At 42.1% G+C, this 24,354-nt stretch overlaps 1 protein-coding gene across 2 annotated transcripts in view; it reads right to left on the reverse strand.

The window, feature by feature from the left end:
• Positions 1–10,494, reverse strand: part of neurl1b (neuralized E3 ubiquitin protein ligase 1B) — a 30,562-nt gene extending 20,068 nt beyond the window's left edge. For both annotated transcript variants that reach the window (XM_080774568.1, XM_080774567.1), the window contains exon 1: positions 10,164–10,494. In XM_080774568.1, the coding sequence (XP_080630694.1) occupies positions 10,164–10,194 (31 nt within the window). In that variant the 5' untranslated portion in view covers positions 10,195–10,494. The remainder of the gene's footprint in view (positions 1–10,163) is intronic.
• Between the last annotated feature and the right edge of the window lie 13,860 nt (positions 10,495–24,354).

Raw genomic sequence — 24,354 nt, forward strand, 5'->3', positions numbered from 1 at the left:
ATACCTCAATTTTTATGCCAAATACCTACATAGCTATGAATATGACACTCAGCTGACCCAGCCAGGGTGATCAAGTCCCGATTTACTGTACGTCCCAGTAGCTACAGTACCTTGGATCAGTCCCATTAGGGAAAGACCAGGGCCACACAATCCGTTGCTCCAGAACTACTCTGCCGGGTGTTTATTTTTCCATCGATATCAGATAGCATCACTTATATATATATCGTATATATATTGTGTTGTAAATTAATCCCCTATTACTTACTTGATCATACTACATTGTCCCACAAAAGCATCAAAAGTAGCAAATGTGAGGCACAGGGAAGTACAGTACAATACAACAAGGTCTGCTAAAAGGATGAAACCAAGAAAGCCTTTCAGATTGTTTCCATTGGTGTCCTCATGTACTCAATTCAGGAGAAAATATATAATCATTTCCATGTCCATGATATGAAAGCATTTGGAAGCAAGCCCAAATAAGCGACTACACTTTATAGAATCAAGACCCTCAAAACACATACCACCAATATTTACATGCAACTTTACAGAAAAAGAAGCCCAAAGTCGCTTATAATGCGCAGACCAGGCAACACTGGCTGCACCCTGTGTGGTGTGCTAGGTGTTAATGTGAGCTAAATGAGTGATAGCCAGTGGTGGGAAAAGTACTCACATTTTTTTACTTAAGTAAAAGTATTAATACTGTAATGTAGAAGTAAAAAAGTTCAAAGTAAAAGTCAGCTTTAAAAAAGTACAAAAATATGTCATAGTGTACGTGTGCGTCAGTGCGTGCGTGTGCGTGCATGTACTGTACGTGTGTGTGTGTGTGTGTGTGTGTGCCCACAGCTCGTTGTAGCATACTTAAAAAGAACAAGGCATGGTGATTAATGGTCTTTCTTGCTCGTTGAGACAGTTCAAATCAAATCAAACTTTATTTCTAGAGCACATTTACAAAGACCAAAAGGTCAACCAAAGTGCTGTACAAGATCATAAGAACAAGCATACAGAGATACAAGCAACACAAATAGCATAGTAAAACAACATCAAAGCAAGAGAAATATTGAAGAAGTTAATTTGGTCAAACATCATTGAAAGCCAGGGAGAAGAGATGAGTTTTAAGTTAAGATTTAAAGGCCTCTAAGGAGCGAGCAGACTTGATATGTAGGGGCAGACAGTTCCAGAGGTTAATATGTAGGGGCAGACAGTTCCAGAGGTTGATATGTAGGGGCAGACAGTTCCAGAGGTTGATATGTAGGGGCAGACAGTTCCAGAGGTTGATATGTAGGGGCAGACAGTTCCAGAGGTTGATATGTAGGGGCAGACTGTTCCAGAGGTTGGGGCCGGCCACTGAAAAAGCACGGTCGCCTCTGGACCTGCAATTGGTATTGGGCAAAGTTAGGAGCTGCTGGTCAGCTGACCTCAGGGCCCTGGCTGGGGTGTATGGGTCCATGAGGAGTCAGGAGGACCGATAAATACAGGGGGGGGGGGGGGGGCAGTCCATTTACGGCTTTAAAAACAAATAATAAAATCTTAAAATCAGCTGAGACTATCAGATCTACAAGCTCACAACACATCAAGGCCTCGAGTGCAGCCTGGACCTAGATTAGCAGCCGTTCAAGCTACAGCGGCTGCCCAACGATCAAATCAAACTGCTCCGTGCAACACTCGATGCCGGAGCCTGAGTGCAAACTGCAAACATCTTTCTACTCTTCACTGAAAGGTCACAGGACTTGACTTCTGCAAGCACCAATGCATTACACACCTTGAAAGCTGTTGAGACTACGTACTTCATTCCAAACAGTCAGGCCTATATGATGATATGATGAATTTCAATATCACAACATTTTGGTTTTGTCTTAGAATCAGAATCATCTTTAATGTCACATCAGACATCACAGATTTACATGATTGTTTGATCAAAAGTAAGCATCCTTATTTGTCCAACGTGACAGTTACGTTATGAGTCTAAATTTACACATGTGGTGCACATAACGAAACACATGTTAAATTAAAGGGAAGCACGTTGTTGGAAAAGCACATCAATGTTCTTTTTGTTGTTGATCAATTGATACTGAGCTTCTCGGATCACTCATTACAATATATACAGTATCTATCATAGTGGAGAACTCCATGTAATGATTGCCCAACGCAAGGAGTGACGGCTGTTAAATGATGACAAAGAGCAGCAGAACCATGGCCTGCAGGCTAATAGCTGAGAAGTAGTTTACACAAAAAAAGTTAAGACTAATTTGGCCTTGACATCAAAGCGTCTTGTTCAAGGGTGGTTTAAAATCCAGTATCCAAAGACCGGAGATAATATGTTTTCTTGTCGTCGCGTTCATTAGCGAATCCAGTAACAAACTTGGCTGCTGGGTATACATCCCGGTCGGATCCCACCCAGCTCTCTGCTAGGCCCCTCTGGAGTGATTGTATTTCTGTTTAGTATATCATCCTCCCTGTCGGGAGGGAATCCTTGTATGTCCAAAGGCAAAGCTGTTACTCGGAGAGAGAGAGAGAAGAAAAAACCTACAGTAGGTTGCAATTGATCCATTGTATAGTTAATGTCTTTGCACGTTGTAAGATTGTAGATATGCTAGTTTTGCTACTTTTTTTGCAGTGTGAAGAATTAGGGCAGAGGTTCTCAAAGTGAGGTTCAGGGTTCCATGGGGGGTCGGGTCGAAATGGACCCTTACAGGTTTGTGTTTGTAGTGGACAAATGGATTCTAAATGAAAATGGTTCCATTTGTACACTCTCAGAGTTGTGTGGAGGTCATTGACATGAAAAGGTTCAGAGCCACTGAATTAGGGCATTCATTTATAGGGAAAGAAAAGAAAAGACATCAAAAGTTGAAATGTGGAAATACAAGGTTTCTGCCTGGACAGCTACTTCATTGTGTTTTGGGGAAAAGACGATCACTCTGCAGTGAAATGTAGCACAGCACATTTCACTAATTAGACATTATCTCTGATTGCACTCTAAACTGTGAAGCCTCAGTGATATGCGGTTGCGTGCCAGGGTCGGCCATCCACACGAGCTCGGAACGCCTTGTGCCGCGACGTGCAGACTAAGTCGACGCACATACAACTATATGAATCAGTCTTTGACGCGGCAAGCAGGAGCAAACATCTGTAACATCTCAAACGGATCTGTCTGGAGTCGCGCACACACACACACACACACACACACACACACACACACACACACACACACACACACACACACACTCTCCTTCCGTCGCTCTCGGACAGTGGTGGAAGATGTCCAATTGTACATTTGTACAACATTTCGTTTTACTTAAGTAAAAATAGCAGTTCCACAATATAGAAAAAAACTCTAAAGGCCTACAATCAAAAGTAGAAATGTATTACGGTATTGCCAATTGACATCAAAATGCTTAAGATACGAAAAGTAAAAGTACTAAAATCTTCATACATCGCTGCGCATTGTGAGCTTGTAGATCGGCTATTTTTGAACAGCCTAAGTACAAAATCGGGCTAAAGTGGTTAATGTATAACCACATATTCGGGCGACAGTGGACGGGATCCTTCTGCAGACGTTGGATCAGACTCTGCTTGCTGCGCTGCCTGCCTGCCAACAGCAGCAGCATCTGGACACATTATTATGTATAAAAGTTGTCAGCCAACATTAAGCCTGTGAGCCTGTACTGTACATCATCTCTGTAAGTCTGAGAGAGAGACTCTGTCACCTCGCTGACAGAGACTAGACTAGAGGAGGCCCACCCATGACACATTTTAAACCAGTGGTTCTCAACCAGTGGTCCGGGGCCACTGGATATATATATTATTGTTAAACATCTGCATTACTTAAGTTAATTTACAAGAAGTCTACACAATTAGAGAATTAGAAGAATTGTTATTTTGATCAACGTTTGCCTGTTATCTCTCCTATGGTACCAAATACCAGCATCAATACAGCATGGAATTGTGGACATTCTTCTAGTTTTGGGTCTGCGAGGCTAAATCTCATCAAATGGTGGTCCGTGGCTCAAAATGCAGAATAAATATTGGGCCTTGATATGAAATCCACTGTTTTAACCCATTTAAACCCGAGTCTTATTCCTGGGACCCCCAGAAGCAAAGATTTTAGTTAAAAAGAAAAAGAAATAAATATATTCAAAGATCTACAAATGTATATCTGATATTTTTGAATAGCCAACCAATGTGCTATACTAAAATGACACAGATGCAAGGTGCAATGCCAAATCCCCATTTTAGAAGAATTGAAATCCGTCGGGTGTATCTGTGGAATTACCAATGTTTTTACCCATATTCTGTGGATAATGTGAGTTACACTTATCTTACTGTAACTATACCCAGATATACGCAATTTATCGCCTAAAAGGGATATTTCACTTTCAAATAAAATAAATAAAATATATATAAAAAAGTATGAAAAAAGTAATGGAAAAATCACAGCCCCCTCACACATAGGGCATTCGAATCCGTGATTAGGACATTCTATGCGTGAGCAGCGTGAGGGTGCCTTGATTCTTCCATTACTTTCTTAATTTATTTTTATGTTTATTTTGTTTGAAAGTGAAATATCCCTTTAAACCCTACCAAAAAGGGTTCCCGTCTTGAAAGGAAAATCACACCGGCCCAGGGCTCGTACTGTAGCGTACTCTGTGCCACTTTACACTGTGCTGTACTCTACTGGCCACTTTAGGTGTTGCAGCTGTCCGTGTTCAGACATACATACAGACACAGAGACAGACATGCATACACACATTGCTGCGTAATGGAACGGTTAGGCACCGCTCAAAAAACCCAAAAAGGGGTGTTTTGAGAGCAAGTACTCCAGTACAATTTGGCAGATCACCTGTGTTTGAGCACTGCCCGGGGTCGAGGATTTTACCACTGGTTGTCGGCCAACCTGAACCTATACGGCACGTACAGTATGTCTGTCTGTAGTGTACGTACAGTATGTCTGAGAGACTCAACTAGCGTTCTGCAACTCTGGCAGCTTTAAGCAGCACTACATACAGAGAGAGAGAGAGAGAGAGAGAGAGAGAGAGAGAGAGAGACAGATATAGAAACTGGGTTGCCATTCTTAGATGAAAGACATAGCACAATAGGTCACCCCCGCTAACAGCCAGCGTCAGCTGTGGACCGCTCTTCAAAACAGGATGACATCCTCCTCCTCTGTCGCATCCAGACACGTTAACGAGGTCAACAGTACTTTTCAATATGTACATTGCTATGTAATCAATGTATTTATGATTGATTATATTATTCTGTATGTCTCTGGCTGAAATGCGAGTTTACACACACATTTACACTCAAAGGAAATAAGCTCAGAAGCACTTCCACTGTTTTGACAGACATTATGGGGTTGTTTTAATCAATCAATCTATAAAATAAATTGAGTTTCCAAGCTCATTGGACCCCCCCCAGTTTTCGGCATGTCATTACAGATGAAACTTGTCAGGAAGAATTGTCACAAAAACAACTGGGGGGAAAAAAAACATACAGTAGCTGATCTACAAGCTCACATTGTGTCACGATTCGACATGCTGTGAGCTTGTAGATTGTCTATTTTAAATATTCATCCTACGACAAAGTATATATGGGACTCATGTTAAGGTTAAAGACCGATAAACCTTCATCATTTGAATTTGGGAGACATTTTCTTAGAGAGGAATGAGAGGAGACGCATTCATGGATTAAAGCAAAATAAAATCTCACGACTTATGTGCCATTTGTGAACCCCCCCCCTCCATACTGCTGCTATTTCCTAATCTATTAACACTATGTAAAATGATGATGTTTTAGTCATGTTCCTGCTGTTCTACATACAGCCAACCAGGTGAAGCTTTAACCTTTGCTTTTATGAAATATTCCGAGACCATTAGGGTTTTATGTATAAGATGCTTCTAAACATATTGCTAGTTTGAGAACAGAAACTGAACAACAACAAGCGAGAGCTTGCATATTGGCTATTTTCACTGCGAATACAAGTATGCTGGCTTCTATGGAACCATAAATGACTGAAATCAGTCATGGTTACCTTTGCGACCAGATTTTGTAGTGACGGGGATTGAATGACTGAAATTCTGTCTAACTCATGTCTCTTTTTGTTCTTGTTGTTTTTATTTTAATTATTGCTCACAGCTTCAAATACTCTCTTACAGTATGTCTTCCTATGAGTATTATATTGTATTATACTTTAACATTACTGTCCACACGATCTATCTCTCCCATACGCTTTATTTTATTTATTCTTTTGTTCCTGTGGACAAAGAAATACTAATTGAAAGATGGTTGTATAATATGATTGTGGATGTCCTTAAATAAAGAATAACAAAATCCATGCGCATTAACAAATGATTAAATGAAAAGGAAAAGCAAACCACCCATAACATCTTTACAGCTGTAAACCTGTAATGTGACAACAAAGCTGATTGTGGTTGTGACTTCCGAGAAGAGGAGAGAGAGGAGAGCAGTGCCGGGAGCTGTTCAGAGGTCATGTGATGCTCAGGGGTCATCATGCCCATTTTTGGACAGACGACATGAGAGGACAATAATATTATGAGAAACACAAAGCGCTAGCCCTGAATGACTCTGAGAGTATTCAAATGGAACCAAACAGACCCTTACGGGTCCATTTGTACACTCTGAGAGTTAAGGGGGTCGTTGCAAATAAAACATTTGAGAACCACTTGTACTAGTAGGATTCCTAATAATGCCATAGTGTCGTAGTAAATAAGTAAGTAAGTAAATACATATTCTGAAGAAAACCTGGGGACTTGACATTCAGTAATGGAGTCTATGATCAAAATAAGAACTTTATAATGGTGAGTGAAAAAGAAAATCTTTTTTTTTTTTGCCACGGACAAGACTAAGTCTTTGCCACGGTCATATTTGTCTGTGTACGGACATGTTGATGACCCCTGGTAATGCTGTAACCACTTAAACCCCAGTGTTCTGGTAATGCTGTAACCACTTAAACCCCAGTGTGTACGGACATGTTGATGACCCCTGGTAATGCTGTAACCACTTAAACCCCAGTGTTCGTATTGTGAGAAAGGTTTTCACAGGTAACAGCCGATCGACAAGCTCATTACCGTCCAAAACAACCAGACTCAGTTCAACTTAATAAACATGCTGCACGTGGTTGGATCATTTCTAGAGAGCCTTTGTGTTATGACTGCTGCTAACGTTTCGAGAAATAAAATTCAGATACCCTAAAGAAGGCATTTTATTTCTCGAAACGTTGGTGAATTAAAATAAAGTCTATTGCATTGTGGCTATACGAGCTGTGCGGCCTCCTTTCTTTTCACTATTGGCGTGTGCTCCTACGCTATTGTTTTCCTGACTGCTGCTGCTATAACTTCCATTATTGATTCCATTATGAATCATTATTGTACTGATCAAATTAAATGCCTGATCAATCACGAGACTGCACACAGGTCAGTTTCACTCTTTATAGATGTAGCCTATGGGTGCACCAATTAATCCAAATCATTGATTGATTATAAAAATATATATATTATAATTTAATCAAATATAATCTATTGATAATCAATCAGTTAAATTGAAAACAAATCAATTGAAGATTGTGCCAACCTCACAACCCGATGCATCATGACACTACTATACTGTACTTGTGGGGCCATATTTGGCCTTCACAAGCATTAATACTAGCAGACGTGTGCGTACACACACACACACACACACACACACACACACACACACACACACACACACACACACACACACACACACACACACACACACACACACACACACACACACACACACACACACACACACACACACACACACACACACACACACACAGCTGTGCCTCAGCCACCCTGCCTATACATTACACAGCCCTCTAAATACAGGGCTAATAGGTTTGATAGGCGATTGTTCCACAGTTGATGGAGTGTACACACACACAACTAGCCCTGCAGAGCCAAGCCTTGCCAAACCCTCTGGCCCTCCTCAGTGTCCACTACTCCGGCAGACATCCTTTACACAGTCCAAAACAATGCGGGTGGCTAAGCTGCCTGACAGTCAATATTAATCAGTGGTGGGGAGAAAAAGGAACTCAAATGTTTTACTTAAGTAAAAGTATCAATACTGCAATATAGAAATACAAGTAGAAGTCTGGAATTCAAAATCTTCTTGCGTAAAAGTACAAAAGAATATTGGCAGCGAAATGTACTTTAAGTATTCATTATGCAGAATATCCCGTTTCAAGTTTTCAAATGTATAAAGAAATCATTTGAAAATAGCAGATGTACAAGCTCACAATATGCCGCAACACACAATATTTGCCTCTGAGATGTATAGTGGAGTAGAACTAAAAGTACTGGGAATTAGAAAGACTCAAGTAAAGTACAATTATACTTCAAAATTATACAGTGCTTGAGTAAATGTATTTATGCAGTACACCACTGGCTAATATTAATGCAGTGGATGTCCGGGGACCCCTCAAGGGTTCATCAGGGGGTTCCAGGTGGTCCCCAGAAAAATAAACATCAAAATGTGTTTACTATTTGAAAATACCCATGCAACCTACAAGCTATCTGCTATTTTCCAAGACAATTCCAAAGAAAATTGGATCATATTTTTGAAACATTTGAAACATTTGAACAAAACAAATCTTATTTGGGGGTTCCCACTCCCTGGCACACAAGCATTTCAGTGGGGGGGGGGGGGGGGGGGGGGGGGGGGCAAATACATTTTAACATGTGGGTCCTTGACATGAAAAAGTTTGACAAGTAGCCCATGCATGATACAGTATATTAATGTAATAAAGAGATCACAATGACGTGATATCATTAGCATTGCTCTAATAGCAATTTATAGGCTTGTGAGGAAAAACAAATGTTTCAAAGTAGCCTTATTAGATCCAGCATAACTGAATCATCTTGTTGGATGTAAAAAAACACAGACTGTACGTCATCTAATAGCACCAGATACATGTACTGTAGCATACCCAATGCGTTATGGATGACATGCCAGAACAACATTCAATTATCTTTCTTAATGGTTTAATTAATTAGAAGGTCTAATTGATTCACATTATAGATTGTACATCTAATGAAATGAAAGAAAAAGCATGCAATTCCACTGATTTGGCTCCACATATCACAATAATAGCAAGTAACTGTTAATAAAAAACATAATGACCACAATGGCAACAATTAAGTCCCTGCAGGACATGTTTTAGTATAGTGTACTTATTTTAGCCTAAATATTGTTACTGTATAGGCTACCTGTGCTGTTTACATTTGGTGACTAATTGGATTCAATAAATCAATACATCAGTAAGTCAATCAATCAAAAACGACTGTATTTAAATTAAACTGCATTCCTCTGTGTGACAAACAAACACCAGGTTTAAAAAAGAAGCACTTCTAAATCAGTGGTTCTCAAAGTGGGGTCCGGGGACCCCCAGCCCACGAGCCCTGCAGGGGTCCTTGACGGGGTTCCAAGTGGTCCTCTCACAGCTAAATGAGTTATACTGTAGGCTAAGGAGCGTCAAAACCAGTTTAGCCACTTTAACCCTATAGATATATAGGCCTAATATATAGGCTACGTTACACGCTCACAACATCGCAAGATTCACAAGCATTTGTGAGCTTACACATATATGTCTGCAATTTTCAAACAATCTTGGAAAAAAAGTGAAAAGTGTTCATATCTTTGAAACATTTAAATAGGGGGTCCATGCACACCGTCCACTCCACTCCCTGGCTGGCACAAACTAGTTTTCAGATGGGGGTCCGCGGCCAAATGTGTCGGTCCTTGACAATGAATGAAGTGGAAAAGCTTTGATAATCAGCAGCAGACTATATGTTCTGATTCTGAATCTAAATCATACTTGTTTGTGATAATAATGAGAATTACGCACGAAGCGCATCGTGCTGTGCGCGTCAGCGTGGCTGCAGAAGAACACAGTTGTCTGGGGAGCGACATGGCCAGCATGTCCACACAACTCACGACAATAACCACCACAAAGTCGTCAACATTAGGACGAGACACATTTTTATCCCCGCCGCGTGCAAATAAAAAGCACGGTCTCGGGTTTAGGCTACTTCACGTCCTCAAACAGAGCAATAAACCCGCGCGTAAGCGACGTTAAGGCAAACTGTCATATTAAGTGATATCTTAATGGCTCTCCTTCTTACCTATCAAAGGTTTATGTGACGTGTTGCCCATTATATCCAGCGATTCCTCCTCTCACCGGTTGACAAGTTAATAATTCCGTGTGTAATAATATGGCTCTTCTGTCCATCCATTTATCCCCCCTTCCTTCACACGCCGCGCGTTTTGCTTGATGAGTGTCTGTCTAGTAGTTGTATATTCCCCTTTTCAAGCTGGGTAATAATGAAGAGTTGAAGACAGTGGACGCGGTTAGACATTTAAGTGCATGTTCTCGCACGAAGCGAAGCGAAGCCATGCACAGCACACGCTCCTGTTATCTCTGCGACAGCTCTACCGCTGACTGCCTATACAGCCTGGCGCACAGCACAGCTAGAGTAGAGACCCCCTCTCTCCCTTCTTTAGTAGGCTATGGTCTGTCTGTCTCTCTCTCTCTCTCTCTCTCTCTCTCTCTCTCTCTCTCTCTCTCTCCCTCTCCCTCTCCCTCTCTCTATGTCACTCTCTCTGCAAGACTTGGCTTTAAAGACAGACAGTAAATGAAGCCTCATGTATACATACAGTATACTATAGTATAGTGCACAGTACACACATGTGGTTCTCAAACATTCATGTCAAGGACCACCTTAAAATGAATATACGTATTCCACAATAACCTTTCCCAGGGAGATCCCGTCCTCCCGTAGATTTGTGTCGTTAAAATGTTTCAACATTTAAAAAAAATGTCAATTGATTGTTTTGAATACAGCAAATCTACAAGCTCACAAAGCGTTGCTCGAGCTGTGAGCTGGTAGATCGTCTTTGTCAAATATACACTGTATGACATGAGGTTAAAGTGGTTAAACTGATTTTGATGCTATTAGGCCTATGTATGATGTATTAATAAATACATTTTGTCATCCACTGCCTAGTGCCACGCCCCGGTGTTGTTTGCCACAACAACAGAAGAACAAATCTACAAGTTAACAATAACGGGCCAGCAGTTATTTTTGGCATGAAGCGCCCTGTGCGATGGAGTACATGACTCTCCAGACATATTCATGAAACTGCAGACAGCGCTCCAGCTCACTATAGGATACTAGCCTTGTTGACTGATTGATGTTGGTAGTCTGGCATGTGTCATATTTGTGCATTCCTGCATCGCCCTGCTGAGGCTATAGACCGGTCTTCAAGCCCCATCTGACCAGTTTGACCATTCTAATCCAGTCTTCAAGCCTAATCTGAATGAATAATCATTCAGATTAGGCCAAATGCATACAAACTAAACTGGAATAGGTGATGTTGTAACTGGTGCTTTACTGATGGTGACTCATTTGTAATCTTTACAAAGTTCTTGATTTGTAACCGACAGAATTATTGATTACTGGGGACACCAAAAAATATCTAAAACGTTTGGAAACCTATGGTCCTATGGTCACCTATGGTCATGAAGTATGGGTCATGACCGAAAAAATACGGCCGTGGATACAAGTGGCCGAAATGGGTTTTCTCAGACTGGTACATGGCTGGTATCTCCCTTAGAGATATAGGGTGAGTTCAGTCACATGAGAGAGACTCAGAGTTGCTTCTTCGCCTGTAAAGGAGCCATCTTTCTTAGGTGGTTCGCATCTAGTAAGGATGCCTCCCGAGTGTCTCCCTAGGGGGATCCTCGTTGCAGGTCCCACTGGAAGGAGACCCCCAGGCAGACCAAGGACTAGATGGGGGGATTATATCTCCAAACTAGCCTTGGAACGCCTCGGGATCCCCCAGGAGGAATGTTGAAAAAATGTATATATACCGGTATCAATTTGAGGGTCCTTGACATGAAAAGGTTTGAGAACTCCTGCACAGAGCTCCAAATGTAAACATAGATTACACTTTTGAAAAGTGTCCTGATCCAGCGCCATATCGTTGCTGTCGGGGAAGAAGAAGTTGAAATATGGAGATAGGAGGTGTCTGCCCAGCAGCAACGATATGAGGAAATCCCCCTTTTCCCATGAAGCCCCTCCACTCCCCTCCTCCTCCCACACCCTTGACCACTGGGCTCCTCTCACAAGCTGCTTCCTGCCTTCTGAACCAACACAGCAGCGCTCTCTCTCTCTCTCTCTCTCTCTCTGGAGCCTGGCTGGGCCCTGTACTGTAGTGCCCTGCGGGGCTTGTTGCAGCCTGGGACCGTGTCCATGATGGCTCTATACTCTGCCTGGGAGAGAGCAGCAGGGCCAGCCAGGGCAGGCAGGGGCCTCTCTGCTAGGGATGGAACAATCATCACTATTATCGTAATTGTGATAACAATGACAAAAAAATAATAATCACACTCGTGTGAAGTGAAGAAGTGAGGGGCGCTATTGTGTGGTATTGTATGAAGTCAAATCATCCACAAGATGTATTTATACTAGCCACATGGCGTCTCACGTCGTCAATGTTTGTTTACAGTAGTGTGCAACAGAAGCCTGCGGGTGTGTGAGAGACATAACTGTATACCAGGGGTCCGCAAAACCCACAAGATAAATGTGGTGTCTCCCTGTCCCTGGAACCCAAACTTATAAAAAGACATTATGAATTATTAACCACTTATGGCCTACTATTAGCAGATGTAAGCTCACAAAGTGTCACATCTATTTCGTCATTATTTGTTGAGTAAAAAAAATTTATCAAATACATTTCAGAATGATTCTTTTCTGGAGGGGTGTGAAGGCTCTTTTTCTAAGAATGTGTTGTTGTTGTAGGAGACATTAAAATAATTGAGAGATTAAGTTGTGACCCATAAAAATGGGTCCATGAGCCAAAAATGGATGACCGATGGCTTTAGAGAGAAGCTTGCAGATGACAAAAGCAATAGGCATGGCAACCAGCCCATTGTGGTGGGTGTGGCCGTGTGCAAAGGAAGTGCCATTGCAGAACAATGACGTTAGAGGAGGATAAAAATATTATAATTAACATAATGGGAGCACATGATGCGGGCTAATCAGCTGATACCAGCTTCTCAAGGGTTCTCCAACATTTTAATTTTCAGGACCGCCATGCAGTTTTTTGGGAATGCATTAGGCCACGGACCCCCATAAATCTGAGAGAGCAAATGTTTCTACACTCTCCGAGTTACAGACATGTTTCAGAATTCTAATTCAAAAGTGGGGTGCATATGATTACGTTGGTTAGACATACTAACTGTCCGACAGGCATTAGTCCGACAACACCGCGGCTCCCGACATGCTTGGTCAGTTACAACTAACCCGTGGCAGGTTAAAACTAACCTGTGACATCCCTGTGAGGTTAGGGTTAGGGTTAATACGTCTGTTAGTACGTCGGACCAGACACATGCATGATGCACCCAAGAAGTGGAAACGGAAACCCGTCGCTTCGCACCACGTTTAGAGCTTCGCAACGGGTTTTGAGCTTGTAGATCTGCTAAAAACAATTCTCCCTACTCTCCCTCTTCCACCATACTCCTCCTCTTTCTTCTCCCTTTCTGAAGAACAACAAAAACAAATTCCACCCACTTCTTTACACCTGTAAACCAGGGATGTGCCAAATAAAGGTGATTCTCGATTCACTGCTCTATCCTCTCCTCTGTGAATCAAGAGAGAAGAGAAAATAATTCTGGCTGTCCCTGAATGCCGATAAGGCTATATGTGATCTCATTGCTCTCTCTCTCTCTCTCTCTCTCTCTCTCTCTCTCTGAGGTCAAATAAGTCTTGTGAGAGAATATTGTTGGGGGCGAGGAGGCCCCCCTTCTGGCTAATTATAGCCCAAAGACAAAAGCGTTTTGTTTTGTCCCTCCTCGACGTTGTTTGTTTTCGGCAGGATATGGTGGGTCACTTATATGGGCCTTGTGAGAATAGTCTTCGGGGGCAAAGCCGAGGCAGAGACGTGGAATTCCTCCACGCCCACCCTTCATCGCCTCAGAAAGAAAGAACTAACGAAATAAGTGCCACAAATGAGGTGGGGATTAACGCAGGAAGCGAGTGCGAGGCAGCGATGGAGTCTGCAATCAAGGCCGCTGAGTAAACACACATGCAGAGCCAAGGCAACAAGTGTAACCCACGGCTGGGCCATGGCGTGGTGGATAAAGTACTCACATTGATAAGAATTGACATAAAAATGTACTTAAAGTATGAAAAGTAAAAGTACTCATTATGCAGAATATCCCGTTTCAAGTTTTGAAATGTAAAAACCTAATGAAAATAGCAGATCTACAAGCTCACAATGCATCACATCACAACGCATTGTGAGCTTGTAGATATATTCGGCTATTTTCAAATGGCCGAAATGTACAGTATACAGGGTTGAAGTGGTTAATGTATGTTTTGTAATAATAAATCAAATGATACAAAGTAACTATAACTAAACCAACTAAATGGAAAAAGCGGCACTCCAAATAAAAGATGCAAGACTGACTCAGATGCAATTTCTCATGTTTAATTGAGAACGGCAGAGCCTTCTTCAGAGCAGACTACAAAGTATTTTAGTAGAATTGTACTTAGGTACAGTACTTGAGTAAAAGTACTTAACTACTTTACACCACTGATTATGCCATTAAACTATGATTATTCCAATCCTTCCAAGCCTTGATTACGATTAACGAACAATTCTTTCTTTCTTTATTTATTTTTGTAGATCGGCTATTTTGTACATTGTACAATGATTGTGGACCATGGATTGTTATACAAAATGTAAACAAATAGAAAAAAGTGTGTCAGTAGGTTTTTTGTCATATAACATTACAACCCAGCGCTGCCCTTATCCCTGACCTCTGGACACTGTTAACACAGATCTGTCAGAGCGATATTGCTCTGACAGCAACATGACCGAAGGCTCAAATAAAACACGCCTCAGAATGAACGCATGGGGGGACGGCACAGAAAACAGGCCATATCTTGTGTACTGAGAGAGAGAGATCGAGTGAGAGAGAGCTAGAGAGAGAGAGAGAGAGAGAGCAAAAAACAGCATCTATTTATATCTGTTTGGATTGGAAACTTCTCTCCTTAGTCCTTAGACCAGTGGCCACTTTGTCAGTAAATGTTTTTGAGGGGCGCCTAATGACCTATGCCCAGCATTGTGTGTCGGTGTGTACCCCATAGTGATGATTTGATTGGCTGAGGGCTTAAAAAGTGAGGACAGAAAATTGAGGCCAAAAGTGATTGGCCGGAATGTGATGATATATGATGATATGAGCACTTCACACAAGTGTGATTTTTTTATATAGCCCATCTACAAACTTGTAGATCTACTATTTACAAAGAAATCATACTCTTTAAAAAAAATGAATATTTATCCCATGATTTTGCCTCTGCCAACCTGGGGGGCAGCAGACTGACCTCATGCTTCCTTCTATGCATGAGGAGTCCAAGCTGCTTCTTTTCACCTGACAGGGGGGAGTTTCCGCGGCCGGACGTGGCGCGTGGAAGGAACATGTTATTCCGACCCACGGCTGGCCAGGGGGAGGTAGTTTAGAAACCAGGATTACTGCATGTTTTTTGTGAGGGTTCAGGCAGGGTACCTACCCTAGGGAACACGGGGAGAACATGCAAACTCCACACAGAAGGGCCCTTTTGCCAACCCCGCCTCGGGTATGGGCACTGATGACACAGGGGAGGGAGCACGCCCCCAGCGCCTACAGCATCCCCAGCGGGAATCGAACCCAGGACCTTCTAGCTGTGAGGCGACAGCACTGCCGACTGTGCCACTGTGCCCCCCATACTCGTTTGAAGTGAGGGGCGCCCACTGAATTCAAATCGGCCACATGGCGTCTTACGTCATCAAACAAAGTCCATAGACTTGGCTGGCAAATGATTTACATCATAAGTAGGGATGTCCCGATCAGGTTTTTTTGGTCCCGATCCGATTCAGATCATTTGATTTTGAGACATGCCGACAAGACTCTTCCCGATCCGATCTTTATATTTGTATAGGCTACAACACACACAACCATATGAGAAATGTATGTCACTCTAGTCTAGGCTGTTGCCTTTCAATTATTCACGTCATATGAAAGCAGGGAATCATAGCAAAAAGAATGATGTATTGGTTAATTAGATTAAGTGAATCTTGCAACTACAGTTTATGGAACTGAAGTCAAGGTTGTAGCATGGCTATCATTCAGAGATAGATAGTTGGCCTACTACAGGACATTGAGCCTTCATGTGTTTTCATCATGGGTCTATTTCACGCCTCTGTGAATGTCTCCATTGCATGATCTTTGAGACCAAGTGTTTGCCACTGCTGGAATCAAGCTCAAGCATAAACATTACGACAGTTTTCCACAAAATATAATTGTTTTATCTTTCTTTGAGATTTACATTAGACACAAGCCTATTTAGACACACTATTTCATTGAAATATTTCTCCCGATCCCGATCAATTGAAAATGACATTGGCTCTGCTCCGATTTCCGATCATCCGATCAGATCGGGACATCCCTAATCATAAGTGCTCTAAACAAACATTGTAATATCGTCAAACATAAAAAATCCCATCGACTTGGCTGCCATATATGACATAATCTATGACATATGACATCATCATTGGAGGGGATAGCGCGCCTCAATCCATGGCACAAATATATTTTAATATGGGGATCCAAATATAAATTAATTCGGGGTACTGTTGCCTTCAGACGAAAACAGATAATGCACGCTGTCCCCAAATCTCCATCTAACGAGGCTCTTTACGAGCAGCAGAAACTCACTCCTTTAGGAGAGAGAGGAGGAGATCGAGCCATGCCTAGTTTAATGCTCAAGGAAACTTGGCTCCGCGTGCCACGACTGCTTGCCATGCGGTGGACCGGAGTGACTGGTCCTTGGAATGCAAAGTGTTACATTTGCAGGATTTTAAATTCCCTTTTAAAAAAGATTGAAAAGGCACTGTCGAAAATGCCGAGCAGATGGCCTGCCGCGGAGGGTTGTGTGTGTGTGTGTGTGTGTGTGTGTGTGTGTGTGCGCGCGCGCAAAATGGTCTCTTTCTCTCTTCTCTTCTAAGCAGCAAAACAGCAGCATCAGTTAAACGGCAGCAGTCCAACAATCCCCCAGTCACTGATCTAATGGTTACAGTGAGTCATACCCACCTTCCTCCTTCTCTATGTGAACACAAGCATGCATCTCCAACACACACACACACACACACACACACACACACACACACACACACACACACACACACACACACACGCACACACACACACACACACACACACACACACATACACACACACGCGCACATGGCAAGCCCAAAAGCACAGAGAGCCACGTTCATCATGGAACAAAGTTTTTATGGGTATATATCTTCCACAGCCCGACCCATGTCAGATCTTTGGGGACCGACGCCACTGATTTCCCAGAGAAAAGACTTCATTAAAGTTAAAAAAGTGTTTTATTTTTGTTTTATTAAATCTGATTTGAAACAGGAGTCGTCAATATGTCCGTACATGCTTGTCCGTGGCAAATTTGTGATTTTCTTTTTTACACACCATTATAATGTTCAGATTTTTATCATAAGACCCAATTACTGGATGTCAAATCTTCAGAATATGTATGTCACTTGACACTATGACATTAGGGGCTGTATTTTGCGTGTTTAAGTACCAGGTCTTATTACCTAACTTGAGTAAACTAAAGACCTGGAGGCGTGATCAATCCTCTTTGGACACTCAGAATAGCCAAATGGCATTGATCACGCCTCCAGGTCTTTAGTTTACTCAAGTTAGGTAATAAGACCTGGTACTTAAGACACTCAAAATACAGCCCTAGGAGTCCAACTAAGGCTAAGTGGTTCTCAAATGGTATTTAAGGACCCCCTTAACTCTGAGTGTTCAAATGGATTCCAAATGGTTCCATTTGTACACTCAGGTTTACAGACCTGTTATAGTCATTCAGGGTCAGCTCTCTTTATGTGTTTATGGTAATATTATTGTCCGCTCATGTCTATGGCAAAAAATGTATTTTGACAAAAATTGCCACCACAGCATGGTGATGACCTCCGTTTTGAAAACATTTGAACAGTTTCGCCTACGCCCTGAACAGGTACGCCCGGTTGAAAGTCAGGACACATCGGCAATTACCTAATACTGACGTTTTCAAAAGAGTCAAATAATATATAAGCTTAAACCGATACATCTCTTCATAGTCCCTCATCCTCCTCCCACGATGCCCTCACATCTGCTTTCATGACGTTGCCGCTATCTTTTTAATGCCTCGATTCTTAGCCGGTCGAAAGAGTTTTAAACACCTGCCCGCTTAAGCTCAGTGTGAGTCCGGCGATGGTTCCTTCTCTATGAGGAACAGGTTGCTCACACAGACGATGAAACGCAAGATGCAGTAAAAGAATCAGCGTCGTCGTTAACCCTACCAACGACTACTGATTAAGATCTGTGTCATTTTAGATTGAGCAAAAAAAAAGCATTATTGTATACTTTGGCTATTCAAACATATAGCAGATATACAAGCTCATAGCGCGTCAATTCGTACTGCGCTACAAGTTTGTAGATCATCTGTGCAAATCTTTGAATATATATATTTTAACTAAAATCTTTAGCTTCTGGGGCTCCCTGGAACAACATATTGTGAGATGAGGGGTCGGTGGCCAAATAGGCCTACATATATTGTTAGGAGTCCTTGACATGAAAGAGTTTGAGCACCACTGATATAGCTACATAGGATTTTCCCGAAAACCTTTAGGGACATTTTGTAGAATCGGTCTAAGGAAGAGTGCATAACTGCATGTGTGTGGGGGTCTCCGGCGGCCTTTGTCAGATGTAAGAAGGAAGGGGGTCCTATAGGAAAACGGTTGGGAACCACTGATCTATTCCATTCACTGCTGCTCGACCCGAATAATTACTCACGTGCCGAGACTGGCTTGGGCGCGTCTATAACGAGCCGCATGGCCTCGCTGTCAGCGCGTCAGCCTCGCTGAGTCCTTGTCAAGTGATTTAAAGTCATGCATGTAAACCCTTTTCACACAGTACTGAGCGCTGCCCAATAGGCTCTGTGAATTCCTGGTTTGCTGTTCCGGGTCAGTTTCTCATAACGTCATTTGGATCAGCAGCAGCAGATTTAAACCGGAGACACACGACACCTTCAATACATGGGATGGCATGCCAGCACTAAGAGGCACAGCTCTCCCCACGAAATGAGCGTAAAAATTGTCTTTTGGGTCACATAACCACTGAAGATTTTTTACAGTGTAGTCCAAAACGCTGAAGCTGGATTTAAGTAGTTTATCTGAGCGACGCAATGTGCAGCATTCGCCTCTAATTGGAGCCATTTTAAGGGGTAACTCTCGCCATGTGCTGTGAGCGCACTCACACACTGTTTTCATTTTCACAATCCTCAGATCATGCGAGTGAATACTGAGGCAGTCGTGAGCAGACAAAATGCACGCATGCTCGGTTTCACTTCTGCAATTTCAAGATTTAGCAAATTGAAAACACAGCTTAAAGAAGTGAATCACGGTCCAATGGTGGAAATGAGATAAATAAAAGGCAGGCAGCGCTGGGGTCGTATTTACCCACTGACAGTAACAGAGTAAATCGATGGTCATGGCGCTGCAAATTTTCCCTGGTTTTCAGTCAATTCTGCAACCACTCATGTCATTCAATAAACGATTGTTACTAAAGCTGCAATCTGTATCTTTCAATGGCCTACGGGATGCGACCGCGGATCCCCCGTGCAGGCGTCCACATTTCTGCTGCTGAGCTCATACACAAAGCCTCTTTGGCCAGAGGATAGATTGCGCTTGGAGCTTCATGCAAAACCACTTGTCAAACAGTAGTGGTCCAACCTGACCACAGAACACGCCTCAATAGCAGTGCAGGGAGACCAAATACAACCACCGTTGTATTAACATAATCTAGCATACAGATTGATCAAGAACACGTTAAAAACAATGGATCGTGGATCATGGATTAATGAATCGCAGCTACAGTACAGATCTATGATTGCTTAAACAGCAGATCTACAAGTTGAATAAGTATAAAATGGGGCTTAATTCAGTTAATAGGATTATTTTGTATTAATAATCCAAATCTACGAAGTAACTTGTAACAAAAGATTTCAAACAATTGTAGCGGACTAAAAAAGTACAGTATTAGTACTAGGGAAGCAAAAGTATAAACTACATTAAAAAAATGAAATACTCAAATAAAGTAAAAGTACTTCAAAATTGTACATAAGTGAAAGAGTGAATACTGCAATATAGAAATACTCTGTAAAAGTCTGGAATTTCAAAATGTACTTGATTAAAAGTACAAAAGTACTGGCATCAAAATGTACTTGAAGTATACCAAAAGTAAAAGTAATCATTGTGCAGAATCTCCCATTTCAAGTTTTCAAATGCATAAAAATCTTTTGAAAACAGCAGATCTACAAGCTCACAATGCATCACTTCGCGAGGCATTGTGAGCTTGTACATCGGCTATGTTCAAATAACCAAAATGTGGTTAATGTATGTTTTGTAATAATAAAAGTCTACAAAGTCTAGTAACTAAAGTTTTCAAATCAATGTATTGGGTAATAGTGGAGTAGAAGTAAAAGTACAAATACCTCAAAACCGTACTGCAGTACTTAAGTAAATGTACTTTGTTACTGTACACCAGTGCTTGGTTACCTTCCCTGCTGCTGGCCCATTATGAACATGGAGTGGTTAGACCATGACATCACATCACGTCACTGTCGCTCGGAAACCTCGTATGTTCAGATTCAGAACAGTTCCTCGTCAGGACATGTGGGAATAAAGAACCTGAGTTACAGTGGAGCCAATGGAGTTATTGTTCCATCACAAGCTCTTGTAAATACTGTAATGTCATTGGTTCAATATTTATTAAACCCAAAGACAGTTTTTTTCCCAAAAATGGCAAAGATAACCGATCTACAAGCTCACAGCGTAGCGCACGTTGCAATTTTAGCTACTTTCGTGTGACACTGTAGCATGAAGAGGTTACAAGTCTTTGCTTTAGGACTTATTTGTTTTCTTTGGCTTTGAATCACATCTTGAGCTTATTTATTCCACTCTGTGCATAATGTATTGTGCTCATATCGACACAACATGTACTGTATACAGGCCTGCATGTGCTTTGATCTTTTGTTTTTACTCTGTTGGCCAATGTCGGTTGTTTTAAATGTGCTTTATGAATAAAATTAGATTTTGTTTTGGTAAATAGATGAAAAGTTGAGATGTGGAGATGCAAGGTTTTATTCGCCAGACAACAGCAGCCTGAGGTTAGCAGGGGCTAACGGCGTTAAATCAGCCCCTGACACCGAGGGACCCGGGCCATGTGATTGTACTAATTACAATGAAAGCGGCCATATGGTGCCGTGTGGGTTTGGATGACATGTAGAACCCTCAAATCTTTATATCCCAGCTGTAAATTCCCTTTCTCGCGATTGCAACACAAAGCAGATTGAGCCGACGTTGAATGAATGAGTGCCGTGCGAGGCCATGAATCAGCAGTATGCAGCGCTCCGCTGTGAAGAGGAAGGGGACTCTGCTTTCTTTCTGCCCGTGGCATCGTGTCAGATCGCTGTGGCTCGACTCCACTAAAACAACCGTTCCCAGACGTCGTTTCATCTCCAGACCCCAAAAGATAAATTTGGTGTTTCCCCGGGCCGCCTACAAATGTGCAAAATTACATGATGAATTAACTATAACCACTGAGAGCCCCGCTTCGAAGACATCTGCAAAGCTCACAGGCGTGACACTCAGAGCGTGTCAGTGTCACATTGCCATGAACTGGGTCTATTTTCAGTATTTCTTTTGCATTACAATTTCTTGCATGCTGTTTTAAAATTTTGTACGATTTTTTTCGTTTTTTATTTTGTATTTTTGAAAATAAAATCGAATGGTCGGAAACTTATTATTATAATGTTTTGTTCTCGACACACACATAAAAATGGGTCCCCACCCAGCCAGCCACCCACAGTTTGAGAATCACTGCACTAATGTTGTTGCAGCTAGGCGAGACAGAGACAGAGACAGAGACAGACAGACAGACAGCATGGACAGTGGTCTGCTCTGACCATCATGACCCACCATTGTGTGAGCGTTGTTGTTAACCAGCGGATGCAGTGAATGCAACGGATGCACCGATGCACAACGAGACGCAGGAAGCAAAGTGATCTTTGACTTGAATTCTTCTGACTACACATACGTCATGTCCTAGAATGAGCGAATAGGGGAAGGGGATCAATGTCACGTGATTCTGTTTGACCACGTGTGTCTCAAAGAATATGATTATTGTCAGATTCGCAGGTGGTTGTTGCAATGACCTGCACTACAATACTTCACATTATGTTGCACTATGACGAAAACAAACCCTAATGCAATTCCAATGGTAAGCTGAAGCAATGGCGGATTCGGACACGCCCCGAAACACTTTGAGTCTCAAACGACGCAAAACACTCCACAGCTAAAACAAACAAACATTTACAGCAGTTTGCATATGTACCGGTATGATATGTACATAATAATATACTGTATGAGATATGCATATGTTTTTTATACTCACTTTTGACTACAAGGAGGTATACTTTTCTACATTTGAGTAAATAATATATGTACGTTAGCAAAGGCACAACTGTAGGGGATGAAACCAATCTCTCGTCACCATTTTGATCCGAGATGCCAAATATTGACTCATGCCATATGTTATGAATCTTCATGTCTTCACTAGAACACACACACACACACACACACACACACACACACACACACACACACACACAGAGTAAAATGCGTAAAATGAATGCGTAAAATGAAACCAAATAGACCCATAAGATCCATTCGGTTTAATTTTACTCTCAGCAGTAAAATATCTATGAGGGTCCATTTGGTTACCAACTCTCTGTCATTTAGCTGAGGAACACCTGGAACCACCTCAAGAACCATGCACTGCTTGAGAACCACTGCTCTGCAAAAATAGCTGACATACAAACTCTCACACTTGTAGATCTGCTATTTTTGGGGAAATTGTTCACCCCAGAATATGGATGCTGGGGTTCGGCTCAGGTGGTTAAGATGGAAGACCCGTCCGTGGTAACTGTAGTTAAGTACAATGTTGAAGTAATGAGCATCGCGCCTGTCAGTTGCTGCCGGCCGTTCATTGGGCCGCCTCAGCATCACGTCTTCATTCACATGATTCACTCATCCAATCACATCTTCATACCTTTTTAAACTGGAACTTTGCACTGCTCATCCTGCCTGCTTGCTGCTGCATACTGATACTACTGCGCTGCTGTCTGCTTACATTGTTGCTGCTCACCCTCCTCCACCCCAGCTACCACCTGTCGTTTTGGATCTGCTGTTTGGGTGCGGGGGATTCGGAGTCCCTATGGTTGGGACTGATGCGCTTGATCATAGAGTAGCCTACCTAAAAAGCAGATCCAATTCATCGCCAAACCATAATAAATATATTGCTCATTTTATATTCAATAAATATGTGTGTGTGCTGTGAAGTTAAGTGAGGGGCGCTCTTATCATCATACATCATCAAACATCATCACATTCCGTGCTCAGACAATCAAATCAGCACATTCACAAACACACAATAAAGCTGTGCAGAGAAAGCACTCTTTAGTGCTCAGATCTTTCCTCTCTTTTAAGTCATGGTTCCCGACCGTTGATCCTAGAAGCAGCAATCTACGTTTTTAACTCAACCTTTATCTCCGTTGGGCGCTCTCTCTCTCTCTCTCTCTCCTTACAGTATACAAGTCAATAGCACCTTCAGCTTTTCCATTCCTGACATACAGTATATACAAAAAGAAAAAAAACATTAAATGACCAACCCTACCTACTGATGATGTCACTAGTAGGCAGGTTCCGCAGGGCTCCTCTGAGACACAGTCAAACTGAGTAGATACAAATCTTATAATGGTTATGCACACAGAATAAGTCTTCCTACTTCCGGGCCGCTTCCCTATTTCCCTCACAGGTGTTACCGATGATACTAATCAAGGCTCTGCTCCATTTAGTGTGTAGTGGTTCTCAAACTTTTAAATTTCAAGGACACCCATAACTCTGAGTGTCCATTTGGTTCTGTTTGTACACTCTCAGAGTTACAGAGCCGTATACGGGGCCATTTGTAACCCAGTCAAGGACACTTTGAGACCCACTGGTGTAGCAGAGTGTTTCCAGTGAGCCAACATGCACATCAGCAGCAGCACCCTGACCTGACTCTGTTTGACCAGAATGGAACAGAGCCTTACCTGTGAAGGAAGTATGGAAGGGGCCCAAGTTCTTTACAAAATGGCATGTGTG

This window comes from Protomyctophum bolini (assembly GCF_963924005.1).
Source record: "Protomyctophum bolini genome assembly, chromosome: 10".
Taxonomy (NCBI): domain Eukaryota; kingdom Metazoa; phylum Chordata; class Actinopteri; order Myctophiformes; family Myctophidae; genus Protomyctophum; species Protomyctophum bolini.